At 47.1% G+C, this 22,284-nt stretch overlaps 1 protein-coding gene across 1 annotated transcript in view; it reads right to left on the reverse strand.

Annotated features, from left to right (window-relative positions):
• Window positions 1–19,887, reverse strand: part of LOC138467660 (uncharacterized) — a 101,984-nt gene extending 82,097 nt beyond the window's left edge. Inside the window, exon 1 of the mRNA XM_069607840.1 lies at window positions 19,775–19,887. Coding sequence (XP_069463941.1) covers window positions 19,775–19,843 — 69 coding nt within the window. The 5' untranslated portion in view covers window positions 19,844–19,887. The remainder of the gene's footprint in view (window positions 1–19,774) is intronic.
• Between the last annotated feature and the right edge of the window lie 2,397 nt (window positions 19,888–22,284).

Here is a 22,284-nt window from a genome sequence, read left to right on the forward strand (position 1 = left end):
AGAATGATGACACGAGACGTGCATTGGCGTTGTGAAATGGGAGGTACGCGTCTAGTGATGTCAGCCTCAGGGGTGGTGGATATGATTTAGTGCAGCCAGGGCAGTTCACCTTCGGGCGATGCGGCAACGGGTAAGATTAGCACAAGTTGGCCGCGCCCTGCTGCCTGATTTGGCATGTGTAAAAGTGAGGAAAACTATGGTAAGGTGCATAGGAAATGTTTGTATGATCGATCAACGATTGCTTAAAAACACATGCCTGAACCCTCAGGACAGTAATATTTTTTAGTGCACTATTCCTTTAAACCCACCCATAACATAACATCTTAAGCAAGATCCCATCTACTGCATGACACACACTGCCAGCTGGGATATGAGCAAACCTTTTCCAAGTGACAGAACACCGGCCGGGACACTCTGTTACAGATGCAGTCAACGCTCCCACACATCAGACATGCCCTGCCCATCCCATATCCTGCCATTGGACAAGCATGCAGCAATTGAGGCAACAGCACTCACTTCACCAAGGTGTGTCAGGCGACACTCAGAACGCCATTAAACCAGTCACACAGAGACTGCATGATCCGCATGCACACCACGACCACAGAAGAACATGTTGCATCAGACTGTGGATCTACCAAGTTGAGCTGGACCAAAAACCAAATATATTACAACTTTCTCCACCCATTTAAGTCTATTCAGATAAGATGCTTTGAATTTGGCATCTCAACAGCTGCAGAGATTTTTCAACAAAGTGTTTATCACACAATAAGGAAAATCAACTATAGTGATGATTCCCTCATCTTCGGAGACCATCAATGATCTCATGATCACACACTTGAAGAGATCTGCACCGAATTAGGACCTGCTTGTCTGACATTGAAGGAATAAAAATGAGAATTTTAAATACTTGAACATTTTCCCAGGTGCAGGCATGCAGCCCAACCCTGACAAAGTCACTGCTGTAACATCTTCCACAACTGTGGTCCAAGCAAGTGAGTGCCATTCGTTTCTAGAAACGGCCCTTTACTGCAGTCGATAAATACCGGTCTTCGACACGGATAGCAAGTCCCTCATAGAGTTCACCAAAAAAGATGAAAACTGCTTTCATACGAATCAAGAAGAACATTACATTTGCTGAGCATCTTCCATACCTGGAGCCATCATTTTTCTGAGTTAGTGATAGATGCAAGCCTAGGGAGGTTAGGGGAAATACTCGCCCAACACCTTCCAGGAAGAGAATCAATGCGGCACATCATCTCAGATACCAGCAAAGGCTTAACTGAGATGGAGAAAACAGAGCATACTCTCAGCCTGGAAACGAAAGACTCACTGTCACATGGGCCCGTTAGCACTTGCACACGTTCATCTACAGAAAACCATTCATCATAATAATCACCAGGCTCTAGTGAGCATCTATGGCAATCCTCGATGCAAAATGTCACTGAGAACTGAAAGATGGTGCCTCCAACCACAAGAATACGATTTCCAAATAATACAGAAGCCGGGACGTGAATTCGATCCCGCAGACCACATTTCCACACACCCTGAGGAATATGGGAAATCCCCAGAATCGAATCGTGAATAGGTCAAATTCAGAATTATCAACTGGGCCAGGGTGCTTCCATCCGATAGTGGACCACACCAACCAAGACCCCATACTTTGTGATGTAGCTGATCTGATCAGGACTGGAAGATGGAGGGTCATTCCCGAAATTGTCAATGTTGGAGATGCAGATCTATGCGCATTCAAAAACATACTGTATGAACTGTGCCTATGCAATGAGGCCGCCATTCTAAGAGGTACCTGGTTTATCATTCCCAGAAGCCTCCAATAGGTCATTGGCACAGCACAAGAGGTTTATTGTGGCATTGTTTTGACAATAATACGTATGAGGGTCAAAATGTGGTTACCTGCGCTTGAAGTCCTGGTGGAAAATACCATTGGGTCCTAATACATATGCCAGTGTACTAGACAGCCCAACAGGCCCCCAACTCCAGAGATGTACCACCTGCAAGATGTGGCCTCGGAGCGCTTAGCAGCCTACTTTCTTGGGCCCCTCCCAGATGGTTTACCAGTAGTAATGAATACTCCAGGTTTACGCTGGTGTATGTATGCCCCCTCCACTTCAGCATCAGCTACCCATTGCGCTCTCAGTTTGGGGCATTCCCATAATGGATTACCTTTCAACAGGCACAAGTTCAGAACATTCATGAACTACATGGTAGTGGCACACACACACTAAAAACACCCAATGCTGGCCAGAAGCCAACAGAATGATAGAAAGGCTTATGGGAACACTGAAGAAGATGGTTTCGGCATCGTGAGCTAAGTCACCAGTCCTTGAATCAGGCACTAGTCATAGTATAACATGACTATAGAAACTCCTGTCACAGTATCACAAATGAGTGTACAGCCAAGCTCATATTTGGAAGCAAGTTGCGCACCCGCCTACCCAAAAGACAGTTGACCACAGCTACCAAACACCAGACTGTTGCTGAGACACACAAAGCATAGAAAAACAGAATTAAGGTATACGGGGACCATCAGCATCCTGCAGAGTATGTACATCTGAACCCAGGAGATCATGTATTAAAACAAAAGACAGCAACTAAGGAATACAGACAGACATTTTGACAGTTCAACACTAATAGAACTAGTGCAAAAGGAACCTTAGTGACAGTAGAAACATGGACACAAATGTTTACTTTGAAGATCTTTTGAAAGACACTAGGATACCTACTTAGAAGAGGAGTCTGACCAGCGGTGGTCAAGTGAGAGTAACTAATGTTCAACATCCCCCATCCATGAAGCTGCTCATGCAGGAGTAACACCTCTGGACGTTAGACTAAAACGCACCCTACTTGATCACTGTGTTAATAAGATTAAAAAAATGACTTTTATGTAACTCTGTGTTCCTCAATTTCTGTTGTGCATACTTGCCAGTTGTGGGAACACTACATTGTAGACAGAGCATGCAGGAGCTTCGACCCCAGTTGAATGACAAGTAGGCCCCTAATGGCAAAATAATAGCATCTCCAAAAGTTGCATTGGGCACAAATAGGAGATACATTGAGTCCACAATGGTGTTGAGATGTGTTAATGAGTTGGTGGTTTCACCTGATAAGCAAGAGTTATATTTACAAATGTCACTCTCATGGACAGTATTTGGAAAGACAAGCATATGTCAGTTCATGAGGGTAGTCACGACAGCATGCAGCCTCCAGTTGATCAGTGAAACCTAAGAATAATGTAAACAGGCTTTGGTGTGGCTATTACACATGGAAAAGGCATAGGAGAAGGTTTTTTAAAAAGTAGCAATGTAAAGTCCTAAGTGTTGTTATGTATTACACAACTATGTGAGAAACTTAACATGTTTGTTAAATTCCAGTATTATTCAGCATCAAAGCACATGAGTAAAAGAGCTGACGCCCCACCCGCCCCCCCCCCCCCCAATAATACTGACTGAGCTTCCCTTCTGGAACAGATATGTGCTCCAGGCAGTGCAGTTTCTAGCCAACTTGGTGCCCAGGGCAAAACACTAGAATGAGACCCCCCCACACCTCCCCCGACTGGCACACGTCACTCCCAAACTACATCTCTCTGTCACACGACAAAACCCCTCCTCAATTTCAATAAATCATTGCTATAAAAATTAAGATGGTTTCATCAGATTGTAATTTAAGTACTTTACAGAAGAAATCTAATGTGAAAACACAGATGTTGCTGCCCAAGTAAATGGTTCTTCTATCACCTGGTCTTAGGGAAGGCCTTGCCTGAATGCAGTTTCAAACTGTCTCTACTGGCAGACTGCGGTGTGAGCAGCCTGCCAGGGCTGAGGGCCGACTGGCGACGTGTTGCAGGAGTTCTGTTCGTACCACCTCACTTGTATTTCACAAGGGGCAATACTAGACTAACCATATCAATTATTTTCTGATAGGTTATCATTCCAAGATGGATAGTCTGATACACTCCTATTGTACTCTTTCAAAATACCTCTTTGAGAGCGGGAAAGGGGACACATAGCACCAATGAGTGTCCCTGTCTGTTTTACAGAGAATTTCAGGAATATAACAGTGATCAGAGATCTCTGTATTTGATCAACAAGTCAGTAATGTAAGGTTTATATGTTTGAATCTCTAAATACATAACAGGCATCACTGTTTACAACACTCGCCCTAGCTTTAAATTGTTTGTAAGCATGAACCATACATACTAATTCGGACAGCTTACATTTTTGGATGAGAGTATACAATGGCTGGAAAATCAGCCACTCAAATGGGGTACATGGGCTCCTTTGCTTCTTGTTTCTGGCGAATTTCAGATGAGGAGGGGCGGGTCTCAGTGTGAGCATGCCCAACCCCCAATACAGAACCATCTTTAGGGGATGATATCAATAGACAGGAAAGCATACCCTACAAGAGACACCCAACAAAAAATGCACAGAAAGGAAGATTATTATCAATGATTTTCCAAGCAATTCCTTTATTATTTTAAGCTACATAACTACAGAATGTCTACTGCTGGGAACGCTGGTTTCAATGATGTCAGGGCAGGGATTGGGCCTGGTGCAGACAGGGCAAAGTTTAGTGTGACTGAAGCAGACCCTATTTACCAGAACAGCTATGAGGCAGTGAAAGTAAGCAGTTTCAAAGGTCTTCATGTGTTAATAAATCACGGGGGCTCAAAACCTAAAAAACACAGGGTGAGGGGCTGGCTCATTGAGATACATCTCTCCTTTTTACTTTAACTTCTACTCTATCACCTATCCTACCTCTCTCAAAGCCTGGAAGAAAAAAGTTACAAAAAAAAGATCTCCTGGTCTCCAATCCATGCCTGCCCATCGCTGACACCTACTGTTTCTTCCAGGAAGACAGTCACAGACATCCTCTTTGTTATAAATGGAAGGTTTGGATGGAGAGGTGCACTCTCGTATTGGTACTTACTACTTGATATGATATGATATTTAGAGATATCTGTTCATTGAATTAAAGATGCTCTCAGGTGCTCTTTGCCAAGTCTGTGCTAGAGAAGGAAAAGGTGGTCATCCGTATCGAACGGACGACATAGCAAAGGCACACTTTTTGCTAATTAACCAGCAGCCAAGAAATAAATCATGTAATTCTTTGAAATCAAATTGTATATTCGTATGTAGAAAAGGTTTTTGATTGACATTTACATCACAGTTCATGTCATAGATAATATTCACACTTGTCCACTGTCTTTCTCTGTACCATGTTTTCACAAATCAATACACATGATTCTGATTATTTGTCTCAAATCATAAACAATACAACATATTTACATATTCATTAATTTCATGTGTTCATAATAAGTGGTCCCTTCTATGAACCACTCCTAAAATTGTTCGTCCATCTCAATTAGTCCTGATATCTTGTGTAAATTGTTATGTTGATGCTCAGAATATGAGCCTCTGTGTTTTCCACTATGCGCTTGGGGCCACTACATGCCCTTCTTCAGGTGAGGATATCAGTCCCTTTCTGGGTTTGTCTAAAAAGAGAATTAAGCTGTAATTAAATATGTGTTTCCACTGCGACTTTTTTTGTATATTAGACAAAATCGCTGTACTAACCTGTATAAAGTGAGTATTGAACGTAAAACAAGCTTTCTTGCATTCATGCTGGATCTCAAAATTCGCCCCTTAGTTTGTTATACTTCTCTCACCTCTCGTGTCATTTCTGTGAAGATAAGACACTGGTTTAAAACTACATCCTGTTGTTGTAATAGGCAGTTTTCGGTGATCATTAGCGGGACCAGTTGCTAATAAAGTGCTGGGTCCCACTCCTTGATCACATATCATTAATGAGACTTAGTTGTAATATTCAGGACTTACCAGACAGTTTTATCTGACTCTGTCTGGTCCACGGGGATGACTCGCAGAAGCGTGGTATTCTTGGTTCTGTAAATGAATCATGAGGTAAACTTAGTTCATTTTTCTCCCTATATCAGTTCTGTTACTTTGTTCACTTGTAATACACGGTCCGATTGTAGGTTAGAAACGATATATGTTGCTGACTTGGCTGTGTACACACTACGTTGATAGGTGTATGTTCACCCCATCAACAAGATTGGTATAGGAAGGGTACAGTAGGTCCTCCTGATGAAGTTAAAATGTATGTGTTTTAGAGAATAAAGTGCTGCACGAAACATGTTGGGTCTTTTGTAGAAGAGGTATTGGAATAACAACAATACCACAGAACAACATATTTAGTTGATAAAGATTCCCTGGTAGCCATAACAGGGATTAGTCTTATTCAGGCCACAAGTAGAGGTTTATGAGGTATCCCTGAACTAAGAGAACCTCAAAGGCTACCGACCACTGTGTAACCTTATACAAGATTAGTTTGAGGTGTGTGTTATGTCCTATGTCATATAGATTTGTATAGGCAGGGTGTTTGAGGGTGTTCTATAAAAAAAAAAAATCCCTCATGATTACACTTTTTTTCTAAACCAACACTTTTTTAATATGTTTGTATCATGTTTTAGAATTGTGCAGTAGGCTTGTTTTATATGTATTATGGTGCCTGAATTATATGTTCTACTGATTTGTGATTTATATGTGATTTCTAATAAAATTTGAAATATATTTTTAACAAAATTGCTTGAAACAATTTGAGTTAAACTTGGCACCTATTTGGTCCATTGGCCAAGTTATCGGGACCTAAGAGATTACGAAGAGTATGAGAGGTGGACGCTTAGATCCTTTTTGTTAAAGATTGTCCATAGCTTTATAGAAGGAGCTGGATCCTAGCATCGGTAATTAGCTCCTCTAGTCTCTTGTTGGTTTTTTGTTGTCACTGCCAGCTCTGTCACAGCTTTTGATACTCTCCTCCCTGAGGGCTGCAAGATTCTCTCTAAGCCCAGGCCTAACCGATGTGGAGGCGGAGTGGCCTTGATCTTTCCTGAATGGGTCCCTGCTGCTATCACTCCCACTCAGACCTACTCCTCATTCTAATGCCTCGTCTGCAAGCTTGGGGTCTCTCCAACTCTCTCGTTGACTCTCGCCACCATCTACAGGACCCCTGGTCCAGTCTCCCTCTTCCTCTCTGAGTGGTCTGACCTCACCTCTTAGTGCCTCCACCTCCAAGCTTCTCATCCTCAGAGACTTCAATATTCACCTTGACCCGCCTGATTCAGCCACTGGACTCTTCTGCAGCCTCTGTGACTTTCTTTCCCTCACCATTTATCCCTCCGGTCCGACGCACTCAGCCGGGCATACCTTGGATGCTCTCATCTCAGCAGACATCCCCATCTCCAACCCTCTCACTACACGTCTATAATGGTCTGACCATGCTCTCCTGTCCTCTCAACTGGATCTCTTAAGTCCCCTGGCTAAGCCTCCGCCTGCACTGTCAGTCTCCTTCTTTGTCATTCGACAGATGAAGCGAGTGTCAGTTGCTGCTTTTGCTGCCACTTTCATTCCCCCTCCCACTCCTGCCACCGATTCCCATAAATCATAGAGTAGAGAGTGTTGCTGCGCCATGGGTTTTTACTTTGAGAAACAGGGTGGGTTAATATTATTCCGCAACCTCCCCTTGCCAACCCAACATTATTACAATAAATGCTTTGGTGTGTATCACATCTAATCCTATTGACAAAGCAGATGGGACACCAGAGGTAAGAAGAATAAAACACACAGTCTATGCAAAAAAGTACAAAATAGTTTTGTATTAACAGAATTAAACATAAAGCAAACAGTTGTTTGTTGCCATTAAAGGCATACATGAAAAAATAAAGCAAACAAGGAAAAAACACACTTTATACATTAATGTTCATTGATCACAAGACATGTTGGTTTAAATCTGGGCGGTGGTGTGGGTTAGAAGGGGAAGCATGCATAGAAGGAAGTTGAATGATTAGCAATAGTAAAAAGGAAAAAGCAAAAAGCATAAGTATTGATAGCAGCAGAAATGGGACAGATTCATTCCTGTCCTAACGGAGTGCTAAGAACAAATCATTTGGCTAAACACAATTTGTGCAAATGAGGTTGGGGAGTGTCACTTTGTTACTCCCAGTTAAAGTCTAGTTGGGAATGCCAACAAAACCATGATGGCATTTCTTCTCGGATGTGGCTTCGTTTTCCGAGGTCTGAGATTCCCACACTGACTCTACCCTTGCTAATCTTCACCTCTCTATCACCAACATCCTTGACATCCTTGCCCCTATCATGAGGATCCGCATGAAGCCTGCCTCCAAGCGCACCACCTGGTTTGACTCCGATCTAGCCTCTGTGAAATGCAATTTCAGAGTGGCTGAGCGGAGGTGGTGGGCATCAGGCACATTCTCTAACAGACTGGCCTGCCACCTGCTCCAAAGGCATTACAGACTTTTCATTCGGCACTGCCACACCTGCCAACGGGGCCCTTTTGGCTCAGTTACCTGCCCACCCTGACACCCTCCAGCACTGCCTCCCGGCCATCCCTGCACTGGGGCCTGTTATCTGTACCCTTACAGTTCCCCCCCACTCCTCTTCTGCACTTATCAGATGTTCAGATGTTACCCTATCTGACCTGCCAAGCACAGTACCCTTCACCTACTGCACTACCACTGTTCTTGATCACACTATTTATTCACTTATTTATCCACTAACTTAATATTTATCTTGTTTCTCCTATGCTTTGCACTTCTCCTCCGCCTCCTCCCTTTTCCCTTGCACTTTCCCCTTCTCCCTTTCCCATGCACTTGCGCATTCTCAATGTCACTGGGCCTAGTAAGATTGTTTGTTTTTGTTTTTCTCCCCTGCTCCCCCTCCCTTTGCCTGGTTGCGCTCTGAAACACCTGTGTATGAGCGCGATATAAATAAACTCATATCATATCATATCATCCACTTGAAGAAGAGGGCCCATGTCCAAGCCTGCATCTCAAGGGCCACTAAAGACACAGGCAAACGGTTTAAAATCTGCAAGGAACTCACCAATCCTACTGCAGTCTCCACTTCTCCCCTGCCATCCCTGACCCTCTGTACCTCACTGGCCTCCCACTTCTTAACCAAAACTCAGGACATCCTGTCCTCGCTCTTCTATTTCCCTCCCTCATCCCTCGCCAGCTCTCAGGCCTCCCTCTGCCCCCCTACTCTCCTATTTCTCGCCCATAGCATTGGATGAGATCTCTAGACAAGTCCTCTCTATGAAAGTCTCCTCCAAACAGGTGCTCCCCTGATCCTCCGGAACTATCAAAGACAACATTGCCTCTCATGCGCCAGCTAGGCCGATTTCTCTAATCACTCCTTTGCCACTGGCTCAATTCCGCTACCCCTCAGTCACTCCCTTGTGCATCCTCTCAGGCTTACTAGCGCCCTATCTCCATTACCCCTTTCTTGAGCAAACTCCCGGAGAAGCTGGCCATCTCTCAACTGATCCAACACTTTGAAACTGTTGGTTGTCTCCACAGCCACAGGTCTGGCTTCAGAGCAGCCAGAGGGATGCAAGATGCTGTCACACCGCTGAGACCGTGGAAGTTATGGGCAAGATGGAGGCGCTATTAGGTCCATATGGTCTGTCGGTGAGCGGTCTAGTCTTTTTGGTTGCTGCTGCATTTAAGGAAGCCACGCCCCCCCTGCGAGTTGCGTTGCAACTCGCTATGCTACTTTCGGATTTGTGCCGACGAAAGCTTTTGACCTCCCGAGCTCCTCTTTAGTTTACTTGGGTACTCTCAGCGGCCCGTCGCCCTCTCGTCTGGCGACAGCCGTTCTCTCTTGCCTTCCCCCTTTTTCTTTCGGTCTTTCCATCCTTCTCTTTCCCCCTTTTTTTTTTTCTTTCGCGTACTCTCGCATTCATTCGACCGCGCTTTCGCGCGCTCTCATAGTCACTTACTCTTTCATTCAGACTCTCTCGCATTCACTCTACCTCGCATTCGCGCGCTCTCATAGTCACTTACTCTTTCATTCAGACTCTCTCGCATTCACTCTACCTCGCATTCGCGCACTCACATAGTCACTTACCCTTTCATTCATACTCTCTCGCATTCGCTTTACCTCGCATTCGCGCACTCTCATAGTCACTTTCTCTCTCATTCTTACTCTCTCGCATTCTCGCTCTCCCACGGACTCTGGGCCACTCTCCATTTCTCATGTGTATTCTCCCACTCTCTCACTCCATCCCAACTTACCCTGTCAGCAGTCTTCGGAGCCGCTGTTGGATACTTCGGAAGCCTGTTTAGTCTTCCTTCGTGGCTCTTCACTCCAGCGCCTCTTCCAAGGCGCCCTCGTTCCTGCCAAGGAATCAAGGTCCTGTTTCCGGTGATATTTGGAGTTATCAACTGGACATTAGTCTCAAGACTTTTAGTACATCTGAATCCGCTAGTTACCCAATCTATCCCCGCCAGCAGCCTCACAGGGTTTTTTCTGCCTTACTGGCTTTTTCCCTGTATTGGGAGGGGCGGACTCCCCAGGGTTCACCTGACGGTTTAGTCTAATAACGGTCAAGGTGGCCTCCGGAGGAGACCGTCCCTATCTCTTCGAACGCAAGAAGGGTAAAGGACTCCTTAAGAAGGACACGGAAGAGGAGAAGACCCAGAAAGAATGGAGGAGAAGACAGAAAGCCACCAGTCTTAGTGAAGATCAAGGTGAGGAGACTCCAGGTAAAGAAACTTTGGGAAGTGGTTTTGACAGTTTGCAACGCCAAACAACTACGATGGCCTCTTTGGAACAATACCAGGAGATGGTAACGGCTATTGAGGGTCTCCAGGCGGAGGTTCAGAACCTTCGAACAGAGAACATCAACTTACGGCAGCAGGTGGCTACTCGAGAGGATTTCCGAGGCGACCTGCCTCCCCTGACATTTTCCTTCGGGAAGTATGATGGCAGTCCACAACTCCTGAAAGAATTTTTGGATGCCTGTATGATTTATTTTACCTTTCGACCTAAGGCCTATGAACTCGATAGGGCCAAGGTTGGTTTTTTGGTCTCCAACCTAGTGGGCAATGCTTTGGCGTGGGCTACTCCATTGATAGCGCAAGCTAATCCTGCGGTTAATGATTACGCACAGTTCCTTCAATTGATGCGGAACAGATTTGAACGACCAGAGGTCCAATATTCCTCATATGAAGCTCTTCTGGATCTCCGTCAGGGGAATCAAGGTGTACAGACATACGCCTCAGCATTTATGAAGTTGGCGACTGAGGCAGGGTGGCCAGATTCTGCCCAGCAGACCCTCTTCCGACGAGGATTACATGATGAAATTAAAGACGAACTAGCCCGGATGGCACGTCCTGCTTCTTTCCCGGAGTTGGTCACGCTGTCCCTGCAATTGGAATTTAGATTACAAGAGCGAAGATTAGAAAGGAGGAGGTTCAGACCACATCAGACCATCGGAGTACCCGCCTCAAACCCTTCTACTCGATCGCAGCCAGAGGAACCTATGCAAATAGGATCTACTAGGGGCCCGTTGACTCCCGAGGAACGAAAGAGACGCAGAGAACAGGGTCTCTGCATGTACTGCGGATCCTCTAAGCATCTGCTTCGGAGTTGTCCCGAAGTTCCCCCGAGACGGTCGGGAAACGCGTCTCCCCGGTCTTAAGCAGGGAAAGGTACCGGGCGGAATCGATTGATCCCTGCAATTCCAGACAGCAGGATAAACCGAAGGAGGACCATAGACTCATGGTGTTTACTGTCCATCTAACTTTCGGATCTCTTGCTTCATTAGAAACATTGGCTATGCTGGATTGCGGAGCTGCTGGAAATTTCATAGATATTCAGTGGGTTCAAGAACAAGCTATTCCCCTAATTCAGAAGGATTGTCCTTTACCGGTAGAGGGAGTTGACGGAGTTCCTCTCTCTTCAGGACCCATCGTTCAAGAGACTTGTCCAGCCACTATGTCTTTGTTCCAACACCAGGAACAAATTACCTTTGATGTTATCAGAGCTGCCCATTTTCCCGTCATCCTGGGCATACCCTGGTTGCGCAAGCATAATCCCAGGATAGACTGGGCTACTAATACCGTAGGTTTTCAGTCTTCATATTGTTCCACTTCGTGTCTTCCCCAGACATCTCCTTTCAGGGGGAAGGGAGCTGCTATTCCAACGTCCTCGGCTGTGGTTCAAACAATCCCTCCTTATTATCAGCAGTATGCCGAGATTTTTGAGGACAAACTACCTCGTACTCTACCTCCTCATCGTGCAGAGGATTGTGCCATCAATTTGAAACCTGAAGCATCTGTACCCTTTGGACGCATGTATCCGATGTCCCTACCAGAAAGAAAGGCATTGAAGGAGTATCTAGATGCAAATCTACAGAACGGCCTGATCCAGGAATCTCACTCTCCCGCAGGGGCTTCAATGTTCTTCATCCCAAAGAAGGGTTCTACCGAGCTCAGGCCGTGCATAGATTACCGGGGATTGAACAGCTTGACTATTCGGGACAGGTACCCTATGCCTCTCATAAAGGAGGTACTCGAAGCTGTAGAAGGAGCCTCTATATTCACCAAATTAGATCTTCGGGGAGCCTACCATCTGCTGAGAATAAAGAAAGGGGATGAGTGGAAAACGGCCTTTCGAACTCCTTTGGGACACTTTGAATATAGAGTCATGCCCTTTGGACTGGTGAACGCCCCGGCAGTCTTCCAGCGCTTCGTTGATAAGATTTTCTCTGACTTGCTGTATGCCTCAGTGGTAGTCTATTTAGACGATATTTTGGTCTTCTCCTCCTCTCTATCAGAACACCGAAGACATGTCTCCCTAGTCCTCCAAAGATTAAGGGAAAATCAGCTTCTGGTCAAACCAGAAAAGTGCATTTTCGAGGCTACCTCAGTGTCATACTTAGGTTTTATCGTCTCCAAGGAAGGGGTACAGATGGATCCTGAGAAGGTAAGGGCAGTCCTTAGGTGGTCTGTTCCGAAGAGTCCTAAGGACATACAGCGATTTTTGGGTCTTTCCAACTTCTACAGAAGATTCATCCCGAACTTCTCTGACATAGTCTTACCCATCACTCGTCTTCTAAAAAAGGGCCAAAGGTTTGATTGGGATAAGGATGCCGACCAAGCCTTCCTGGTACTCAAGAAAGCCTTTACTACTGCCCCCATTCTGGTACAACCTAACCAGTCTCTCCCCTTTGTGGTTGAAACAGATGCCTCTGGAGGGGCTATTGGAGCCGCCCTTCTACAAACCGGCAAAGATGGAGTTGAACATCCGGTGGCATATTATTCTAGAACCCTTACACCTAGTGAAAGGAATTACTCGGTTTTGGAACGAGAGTTATTGGCTATCCGACAGGCTTGTATCGAATGAAGACATTTGTTACAGGGAGCTGCCCATCCCTTTCTGGTTCGTACTGACCACAGGAATCTGAAGATATTGCAGCAAATGGAGTGCCGCAATTCCAGACACGCTCGATGGGCCTATTTCTTTTCCCAATATGACTTTGAAATCACATATCTTCCCGGAAAGGAGAACGCCTTAGCGGACGCTCTCTCTCGGAGCCTGGAGTACCAAGAAGAAGAGAAACAGGGCCAGGATGGGATACTTGCTGGCAAGAGAATCCTGGGAGTGGTCAGCTCTTTCCTACAAGAAGTAGAACTTGCCACTAACCATATCGAGGTGTCTTCAGAGTATCAACCGCTTTTGGTGAGGAAGGGTGGATTGTACTTTCATCAAGGCGCTCTATTTCTACCGTCTAAGAAGTTCCAAACGCAAGCCCTATATTGGTGTCACGACCTGCCGTCTGCAGGTCACAAGGGACAGAGGGCAACCCTAGGCTTGGTTTCTAGATATTTCTGGTGGCCGACAATGGTGAAGGACACTAAGACATATGTGATGAGTTGTCCAGTATGTGCTGCCAACAAGAATACCACTCATAGTCCTTTGGGCCTGCTCCAACAAGAGCCTCTACCATCCCAGCCTTGGATACATGTATCTACCGATTTCATTGTAGATCTTCCCCCCTCGGGGAATTACACAGCAATTATGGTGACGATAGACTCCCTGAGCAAGATGGCACATTTCTCTACCTTACATGGCTTGCCTTCTGCCCCGGTGACTGCCGAGGTGTTCCTGAGAGACGTTGTGAGACTACATGGCTTGCCTCGGACCATAGTGTCTGATAGGGGTACCCAATTTACCTCCCGTTTTTGGTCAGCTTTATGCAGCTCTCTGGGGATTCAGAGGGCATTGTCGTCGGGTTACCACCCCCAGAGTAACGGCCAGACCGAACGCCTCAATGCCACCATTGAACAGTATCTACGCTGTTTCTGCAATCAGGAGCAGAATAAGTGGCAGTCCTATCTAGCACTGGCAGAGTTTACATATAATAACACCCAACATTCTGCTACAGGTATCAGTCCCTTCTTTTTCACCTACGGGTATCACCCGAGACATATACCTCTTTTCGAGAGTCCCTCTACTACTGTGCCCTCGGTGGATCGTCATCTTCATGATCTCCGTATCATCCAAAAGGAAGCGGTACAGAAGTTGGAGGCAAGCCGGATACGTTACAAGAAGTATGCGGATAAGAAGCGCTCCCCTAACCCTAACTGGGTCGTAGGAACCAAGGTTTGGTTATCTACCAAATTTCTCCCACGTTGGGTTCACCCAGGAAAATTCTCGGCCCGCTTCATAGGTCCATTCCCCATTTTATCCCAAGTAAATCCTGTGGCCTTTCGATTACAATTACCACCCAAGATGAAGAGGATTCATCCTGTATTCCATACGTCTCTCCTAAAGGCTTATGTCCCCGATCCTACGAGTCATCGTAAACCCTCCTCTTTAAGGATTGAAGACCCGGACCCTGACGAGTATGAGGTGGAGAGACTGGTGGATTCCCGTTACAAACATGGCACTGTACAATACCTGGTCCATTGGAAAGGATACTCCACCGCAGAACGCTCTTGGGAGCCCAGACGTAACATCCATGCCCCACGCCTTCTCAGATTGTTCCATCGCCTTCACCCAGGGAAGCCTGGGGGAGAAGGGATAAGGAGAGGGCATACTGTCACACCGCTGAGACCGTGGAAGTTATGGGCAAGATGGAGGCGCTATTAGGTCCATATGGTCTGTCGGTGAGCGGTCTAGTCTTTTTGGTTGCTGCTGCATTTAAGGAAGCCACGCCCCCCCTGCGAGTTGCGTTGCAACTCGCTATGCTACTTTCGGATTTGTGCCGACGAAAGCTTTTGACCTCCCGAGCTCCTCTTTAGTTTACTTGGGTACTCTCAGCGGCCCGTCGCCCTCTCGCCTGGCGACAGCCGTTCTCTCTTGCCTTCCCCCTTTTTCTTTCGGTCTTTCCATCCTTCTTTTTCCCCCTTTTTTTTTTTCTTTCGCGTACTCTCGCATTCATTCGACCGCGCTTTCGCGCGCTCTCATAGTCACTTACTCTTTCATTCAGACTCTCTCGCATTCACTCTACCTCGCATTCGCGCGCTCTCATAGTCACTTACTCTTTCATTCAGACTCTCTCGCATTCACTCTACCTCACATTCGCGCACTCACATAGTCACTTACCCTTTCATTCATACTCTCTCGCATTCGCTTTACCTCGCATTCGCGCACTCTCATAGTCACTTTCTCTCTCTTTCTTACTCTCTCGCATTCTCGCTCTCCCACGGACTCTGGGCCACTCTCCATTTCTCATGTGTATTCTCCCACTCTCTCACTCCATCCCAACTTACCCTGTCAGCAGTCTTCGGAGCCGCTGTTGGATACTTCGGAAGCCTGTTTAGTCTTCCTTCGTGGCTCTTCACTCCAGCGCCTCTTCCAAGGCGCCCTCGTTCCTGCCAAGGAATCAAGGTCCTGTTTCCGGTGATATTTGGAGTTATCAACTGGACATTAGTCTCAAGACTTTTAGTACATCTGAATCCGCTAGTTACCCAATCTATCCCCGCCAGCAGCCTCACAGGGTTTTTTCTGCCTTACTGGCTTTTTCCCTGTATTGGGAGGGGCGGACTCCCCAGGGTTCACCTGACGGTTTAGTCTAATAACGGTCAAGGTGGCCTCCGGAGGAGACCGTCCCTATCTCTTCGAACGCAAGAAGGGTAAAGGACTCCTTAAGAAGGACACGGAAGAGGAGAAGACCCAGAAAGAATGGAGGAGAAGACAGAAAGCCACCAGTCTTAGTGAAGATCAAGGTGAGGAGACTCCAGGTAAAGAAACTTTGGGAAGTGGTTTTGACAGATGCTCTTCTGAACACCTGTGAAGACTTGCTCTCAAATCTCAACTCCAACTCTCCATCTATTCTTATCCTTCTGGATCTTTCCTCTGCCTTCGATGCGGTCAATCATGCCACCTTGACAAATCGGCTCTGTGACACCCTTGGCACCACAGGCCTGGCACTGGACTGGTTGACCTCATTCCTCTCCGACCGACCTTCCCAGGTTCAACTGGGCCCTTTTCTCTCCCCTATCACACTCTCCACCTGCGACATCCGTCAAGGCTCCATCCTCTCCCCATGGTGCTTGAACATCTACCTTGCCCCTCTGGCCCATCTGATCTCCTCCTTCTCTCCTCACTTCCAGTGTTATGCAGACGACATGCAACTGTCCTTCAAGATTCTCTCTACTGCCTCCTCTTCCTCCTCTCTCATCCCTGACTGTCTGACTGCTATTCAAGCATGGTGTGCTGGCAATCTCTGCCTTTATGTCAGCAAGACTGAGATGCTTCTCATTGGAACCCCAGCTCCCTCCTTCCCTCTTTCCCTCTGGCCGCCCTCTATAGGTCCCCTACCCTCACCCTCTTGCAAGGCAAAAAACAACAGTGTCATCTTTGACTCCTCTCTCTCCTTCTCTCCTTACATTGTGGACCTTGCCAAGAAGGCCCACTTTCAGCTGCACCTCCTTAGAGGCATTCTCCCTTTTCTCACCTTCTCCCAGACACTCAATGTCTCCCGAGCTCTGGTCATCTCTAGGCTGGACTACTGCAACAGTCTCTTCCTCAATCTTCCTTCGTCCTCCCTTCACCCCCTTCAACTAATCCAGAATAGGACTGCAAGATTTATCTTTGGCCTCAAGGCCTAGGACAGCATCTCTCCAGCCCTAAAATCTCTCTATTGGCTCCTGGTTGCTGCTAAGATCAAGTTCAAGACCGTCTGCATCATCCACAGGGCTGTCTGGGGCCTGGGACCCCGCTACATCCAACTCGCTCTCCATAAATACCTCCTTGCTAGAGCCCTTTGGTTATCTAGCTCCAACTCTTTGGAGATAAGACGCTTCTCTAAGCAGAGAGTTGGGGGTAGATCCCTCTCCTCCGCAGGAGCTTCCCTCTGGAATGGTCTCCCAGCCCCCCACAATCTTGAGTCGTCTCTCCTTAAGTAACGAAGCAATGCCAAAACCCCCGCCTGTAGCAGTGCCTGGCTGCCTGGTTCCCTCTGAGTTCTACAGGGCTCCAGGCCCCAAACACCCAGTCCACCCCCTCCCTGCACTTAGCATGTGGATCCTTAAACCCTGCACCCCATGCAATCCCTAGCACACGCCCTCCTGTACTCCCCTTAGCACCCTCCTAGCCCCTGTGGCCCTCTCCCCCGCCCTCCTGTTCCCCCTCTTCACTTACACTCTCTCCCCTTTACGCTGCACTTCCCTTCCCACCCCAGCACTTTGCATTGCGCGCTGTCCGGCACCCTCCGTCCCGCACTTCTTGTTAATGCACTTGCACGATCCGAGTGGAACAAGGCCTAGTAGGACCGTTATTGTTATCATTCTCCCTTGTCCCCCACCCCCACCTTTTTTGTCTTGTGGTGCCTTGAAACCCATTTGTTGTATAGGCGCCTTACAAACATACAATAAATGAATAAATAGTAAAATACATACAGGAAGAGAACACTTCTTAAAGTAAAATCTGCAAATGTAATTCAGTTGGTCCTTTTTTTATAGTGAAAGGCATTGCAAAGGACAAATGAGGATTGGCCTTTCAAACAATTAATCACCACCCGAAAAATAACCCAAGAGAGATTTTCCTATAACGTTGCCAGCAAAGTATAAAAGGTGCAAAACTTTTAAACAATCCAACAATCTATATTGAAATATTCCCTATGAAGCAAAATACTAAACACACTTTCCCTCCTGGGTGATGCCCACTACCACTCGTCCTCCAACATCCAGGAAACACACGGCCACACTCTCTTATAAAAGTGGTCAGCTGCTGCTTCACGACTTAACTTATCCGCTATGTCGCTAACACTCCTTAGGACTTTTTGTCAGACATTCTCCCAGGGATTGTGCCAGGAATTTCGAGCAGGGTTGTGGGATGGCAACTGTCGCAGGACTCGCGTTCACACATCTTCTTTCTCTCTCTCAGCATGCACAGTTCCCCAGCCTTACCCATCCACTCTGGCAGGATCTCCTCTCTCCTATCAATCTGACAGCTTTTCACATTCTCCCGAACCCCTGGATTTACTCTCACACCATGATGAATATTGACAACTGACTGCAGAGGCTGGATTGCTACCTGCTTTGAAGGGGACACTTCACTTTAGGGTTCAGGATTTTAGGAGTAACACTAGAAACATGTGTATTGCCTTTGTTCTGTTCCACTTAGCGGCTGAATGCTGAGACTTTTTACGCAAATCTCTCTTCCATGCAGCATACTAGAGGAACAAAGGTGGCCGCCACCAGCCATAGGTACGTGAAACTTCCAAAAGTGGTCTCCCGGGCTCATAGAGCCTCTGACCCAGGTAACGTTATTTAGTTGCACGGAACTATGCTGGTCAGAAGAGGCAGAGGTGCTGCCACTACTCGCCCCCAGGGCAATCGCGCCCCGCAGCAGCAATCGCACCTATGCAACCTGCCCCCAACCAGAGCCGGCCTAAGGGGAGGAAGAGCCAGGAGACCGCCCGGGGCACCACACCCCCATGGCGCCATTGGCCCCCACCACGCCAGGTCGGGGGAGTATTTCAAGGGCTCCCCCGAGCTGGCGTAGTGGGAGAAGGCGCAGCAGGCGGGATGTTGCTATTAAATGCGCCCATATGGAGCTGTTGTCAGCACTCTATTGTCATTAAATGCGCCTCTCCGTCGCAGGCGCTTTTAATAACAAAAGGTGCCATTAGCCCCACACAACGCCAACCCAGGGGAGTCTTTCAAGGGCTCCCCGAGCTAGCGTAGTGGCAGAAGGCGTAACAGGCGCCTCATTGTTCTTCAATGCGCCCGCGGCAGCGTAGCGCATTTAAGAACGATAAGGTGCTGGTGCACCCTATTCATAGCAATACCCCTGTTGACCAGGGGTGCGTCAGGGAACGGGGGGGTGCCAATTCGCCCAGGGCGCTGCTGCCCCTAAGGCCGGCCCTGCACCCAACCAGGGGAAATTTCGCATCCCAGGGCAATTGCGCCCCCGGGCAGCCACCCGCTTCGCTAAGGCCAAGAAACTGGCCTGGCTCCAGGAATACAAAAATGTGTGCAACAAAAAGTATCAACCTGGACCAGCAACCAAGTTTCCCAGTTCCATACAGAATATTTTGTCAGTGCTGGGTTTTTTTCATGTTGCATGCTGGGACTTGTAGGCTCAACTTGGCTGGGAGGCTATCATTTTCACGCTGCCTTTTTTGCATCTGAAAACATGCACACCAAATCAGTTTGCGGGCAGGTTTTCCCACTGTAGGCGAGGGGGGCACAAATATAATTTTGAAATGGTGCCTGCGGATCTTCTATTGGCCGTTCCTTAGAAGAGTGCTACAGTTTTGTTATTTTGAGGCACGTCACTAATCCCATCTTCAAAACAGTGGAAACGCGATCATGCAGACATCGACCCAGGCAACCCACCACACCACAGACTGCTCGATGTGTCCCCGTATCACATATCCCGTTAAACCATATTGTAAACCACTTCACCAGCTGTCACCAACTCACTGCTCCGCGGTGTCTTCCGGTCTGGCGCTCGGGCGGTCTCGAACTCACAAGCAACGGAGACAAATTCATTGCTTCTTGCGCATATCTGTAGACGTCCCGGGTTCTCAGGGCCAGTCACGGACCGGGTCTCTTTACTTCAAGGATGGACTGACGACGTCACAAAGAGGCAGAGAAGCGTGACTCACACGAGCTATCGGAAGAAACGCGGGAGACACCGTTTCTTTACACCTGGCGCATGATAGCTTGGTTTTAGCGCCCCTGAACGTTACACATGCCACGAGCGATGTGCCATAGATCACTAGCGGAGATTATAATACTTGGAAACAGATTTAACTGTTTTTTAAAAAAAATGTTTAAACATGCAGCAGCACTGTTTGTCAGTGTGTTGACAGGCGAGTGTTCCACGTGGTGTGGGAGAAAGCAGAACGACCTTGATAGAATGATGAGAAATATTCTTCAAACTTTAAAGACATTGGCTTGATTGAATATATTTGAAGGTCTCTCTAATTGCAAAAGACATTGGGTTGAAGTAATATATTTGATGGTCCCACTTAATTCTAATTTCTGGACTAAAATCATTGAACACATATCTCTCAACTTTTTGAGTCAGCAGGGTGGGAGAAGACAGAGGATTTTGTTTCTGGAGGGTGACAGTCCATTTAAGTCTATGCACAGTAAGAGGTTTGGCGGTTGAGTGAACTATTTCCGTGGTAGGTGACACCCACTAAATAGCCCACTGTCCCATGAACCAACAATTAAAAACATGTCCATATGGTGTTCTGGTCTTGAGCGAGGGCCCAGATCTCGTCATAACCCGTGTGAGAGCAGAGAGGAAACACACGTAGGCCGTTGGTTCTTGAAAGTCACATGGAAGCGTGGGGGAGGATCACGTCGGAGCCATTGCCGTAATTTTAGGGGGAGCAAGAGTATTGTCCCCTCCAAATTTCGTGGCACACCATTTTGTCGCACTCATTTAGCAGGGGCCCCTTTCCTTTAGATGGCAGGTCCCCCCCAACATTTTCAACAAAGTAACTCCACTGGTCGGAGCTCCCTCGTTAAGCCTGCACCTTCTTACACAAGAGTGACATTTAATGACATAAAGTAATATTATTGTATATCCAGACCACTATCAGAAAATATGCCTGAAAATGCACACTTTCCGGACATCTTTATTAGTGCAAGCAAATCACCACAACTGGCAATGAAAGACATGATCATTTCCAATTAAGTGGAATTTAAGAACAAGAGGCTGGTTCTAGGGAAATCCCCCGTGCCAAGAACCAGAGGAGTCCAGAAATGTGATGACTGCTTTTATTAATACATCTCCAAAAGCAGGGAAGGCACAAGGAATACTGCAATTCCAATGCATTGCCAACTCATAGGCAGGTATTGAGGTTTTAAGCTGATGTGACATCACAACCAAAAGTTACATTCCTGGGCACTAGGCAAGATGGGATTGTGTGAACAATAGAGAGATGTGTACATCCTTTAAGGGCAGGTGATCTGTTTTGGTCTGGGCATATCAGGTAGCTGCCCCTAGCACCACCCACAGGAGGCCAGTGTGAGCCTGGTCAGCTTGTGAAATTTACCAGAATGCAAGCAAAAATAATGGGTGGGGAGAATGGCCTCAGAGTACTGCCTTCTTCCGACTAATGTTACGACTTATCTGACCCCACTGGACCTGAGCAAGGACATTCCAGTCTCCAACTTCGTGCTGTGTTACATTTTTGCATCTTCTGTCTTCAGTTTGATGGGAACAACAGTTCCTGCCTGCCTTGGATGAATGGTCCTTGTTCCCCAGGTTCAGACCACGTGTTTAGGGACCGTAAAATTGATTTTCTCTGATTGCATTATGAAGAATTTCAGCTCCCATCCCTTGCAGGTGTTTTATCTTTTCTGCTGACTCGAACACTCTCTCCCAGAGCCCTTGGCAAGGTCAGGCACAGTTAATGCACTGCCAGCTCTGCTTTGCGTTTCTCAGGGAAATCAGTGTGTCAGGCCTCCCCCTGCATTTTAAGCCTTCCCAATGCCTTCCATTCATTTCAATGGAGCTGTGGCTTCCATTTCATTTTCATGGCTGGTCATGGTAGTTGCTTTGAGGTTTCTGCACGCAGTTTATGTGTGCTCTTTTGCACCTGGCTAATGTCTCTACGTGTGTATTCAGCCATGCCACCACTTCATGATTACGATGGTGATATCCTCCTGTTATGGTCTGTGGGGCTGCTTCAGTGGGTGGGATCTGTCATCTTGATGGTATGCTGCGTTTGACACCCCCTCAACAATCCTCCCTCTGGTCCTGCATTTGGAATACATAAAAGCTCCTCCCCACTGGTGGGTGTCTTGTAGTTCCACACCTCAACCTCCCCCCTCAGGTCGCTAGAGCTCCGTATGTGTTCGTTCATGTTCCAGGTCATCTCCTTCTCTTCACCCTGCTCAGCTTCAGCAACCTCTTCTTCCTCCGTTGTGCATCCAGTTTGGTGAATCCATCAATTTCTGTGTCTTTCTGGGGC

The sequence above is a fragment of the Ambystoma mexicanum genome, chromosome 4q, assembly GCF_040938575.1.
Source record: "Ambystoma mexicanum isolate Mex_15411 chromosome 4q, UKY_AmexF1_1, whole genome shotgun sequence".
In the NCBI taxonomy this organism is placed as follows: Eukaryota; Metazoa; Chordata; class Amphibia; order Caudata; family Ambystomatidae; genus Ambystoma; species Ambystoma mexicanum.